We start from the raw sequence: 1,686 nt of genomic DNA on the forward strand, positions 1-1,686 counted from the left end.
GCGCGTCTTCTCCTCGGTGACGGCCCTGTCGGTGCTGCTGCTGCTTCTCTGGCTGCTACACCTGCTGCGGCGAAGGTGCGGGCGCGGGGCTGGGGAGGCGGCCCGGGTCTCGAAAGCCGAGGCCTTGGCTCCACACGGGGCACGGGCGGCGACGGCAGGGCAGCGCGGAGGCTGGCGGCTCGGGGCTCGGGGTGCAGCTGACGTCTGCTCGCTCTCCAGGAGCTGTGTGCTGGCTCCGGGGAAGGGGCCCCTGGCCGTGGGGCCTTCCCGGCGCCCCGGGAAAAGCTGGGCCGTGTGGTACCGCCGGCCCCGAGGGGTGGCCCTGCCCTGCCCGCCCGGGGACCCCCAGGCCGAGGGTCCAGCCGCCGGCTACCGGCCCCTGAGCGGCTCCAACCAGACGTCCCTGCGCTCACTCATCTCAGCTCTCTGACTCTGACCGCGGGGTCCACCTGTGTGCGGAGGGACACCTGTGACGCCGAGCCGCACGCTGCCCCCGCGGCTCGGCCTCCGGGTCATCTCCGGAAGACGAGAGGTGGACAGCCAGTATCTGGTGCTCATCCAGACCTTGGCCTCACCCTGGGGCCCGGGGGGTTAAGGACGAATGGCAAGAGGAGCCCAGGCCACGCTTCCGTGGACCTTGATGTGGGGAGGGTGTCTCTGGTTTCAGGGGCCTTTGGGTCCCTCTTGGGGTGGGCCTGTGCTACTGCCCTCAGAGACAGGTCAGAGGTCAACAGCAGTGGTCCGAAACCCAGCTACCGACTTGGAATAAAGGACCTAGTTGGCTCTAGGTCTGGGCGGTGGGGAGGAGCTATGTAAATAAGGTACTGGAGCCGAGAGTTGGGCGTGTCTATGCAAATAAAGGACGGTTGTTTAACTCACTGAGTGGGTTTGGTGGAGCAGCTTGGAATACAGAGGCCAGGGGTCCTCGGTGGACACGGCCGGATGGATGACGGGGTCCTGCAGGAGGGATGGCCTGTGGTGGGTTAAGCAGAAGAAGGCATGCCCTTCCGGGCCTGGCTGCGGTGGACGGCGCGCGGGACGCGGGGTTGACTCTCCCCGGACCTCCTTCCCGTCTCACGCTGCGTTTCCTGCCTGTCCTGGGCGGTGCCGAGGGTGCGCCTGTGAGCGATAACATGCAGCGAGTTGGGCCGAGCCCAAGCTCGAAGAAGCCTGGTCCGAAGGGCAGTACCTCACCCGACGGAGCCGGGCGCGACAGGCACGCCGAAAAGGCCTGGGCGTCTGGCCGCGCGCTGGAAAGATCGCCCCTGGCACTGGAGGCGCGCAGGCTTCGGCCTGGACCGTCCGAGTGCTCCCGGGCCGGCAGCACCTTGGACAGAGCGCGGGCGGTGGGTGGGCTGGGTGTCGGAGCTGCGCTCACGACGGGGGAAGCCCAAGGGTGCGGCCACCCTGGGGTGGCGGGGACAGTCTGGGCGCACACTGCTGGGGGACGCGAGGCGCCAGGGCCGCTCCCGGGGAGCCCCCGGGAACCAGAACGTCGGGCCACAAGCCGACCGTCCCCGGTGCACATGAGACCCCGGCTGCATAAATTACGCGAGGAGGCCAGGGCCTGGGCGGGCTCTCCCCGCTGCCCGCGCCCATTGGCCTCGGAGCGCTGACGTCAGGGGCCTAGCGCGCGAAACGCGGCGGGATGGCGGGGGCGAGAGCCGGGGCGGAGCCTGGCGTCCG

The 1,686-nt window shown here is 69.5% G+C and overlaps 1 protein-coding gene across 1 annotated transcript in view; it reads left to right on the top strand.

The window, feature by feature from the left end:
* Positions 1-430, top strand: part of KREMEN2 (kringle containing transmembrane protein 2) — a 3,181-nt gene extending 2,751 nt beyond the window's left edge. Inside the window, exon 7 of the mRNA XM_007939687.1 lies at positions 198-430. Within this exon, the coding sequence (XP_007937878.1) occupies positions 198-430 (233 nt within the window). The remainder of the gene's footprint in view (positions 1-197) is intronic.
* The last annotated feature ends 1,256 nt before the right edge of the window (positions 431-1,686 follow it).

This window comes from Orycteropus afer, unplaced genomic scaffold (assembly GCF_000298275.1).
Source record: "Orycteropus afer afer isolate SDZICR_OR568_19922 unplaced genomic scaffold, OryAfe1.0 scaffold00061, whole genome shotgun sequence".
Taxonomy (NCBI): Eukaryota; Metazoa; Chordata; class Mammalia; order Tubulidentata; family Orycteropodidae; genus Orycteropus; species Orycteropus afer.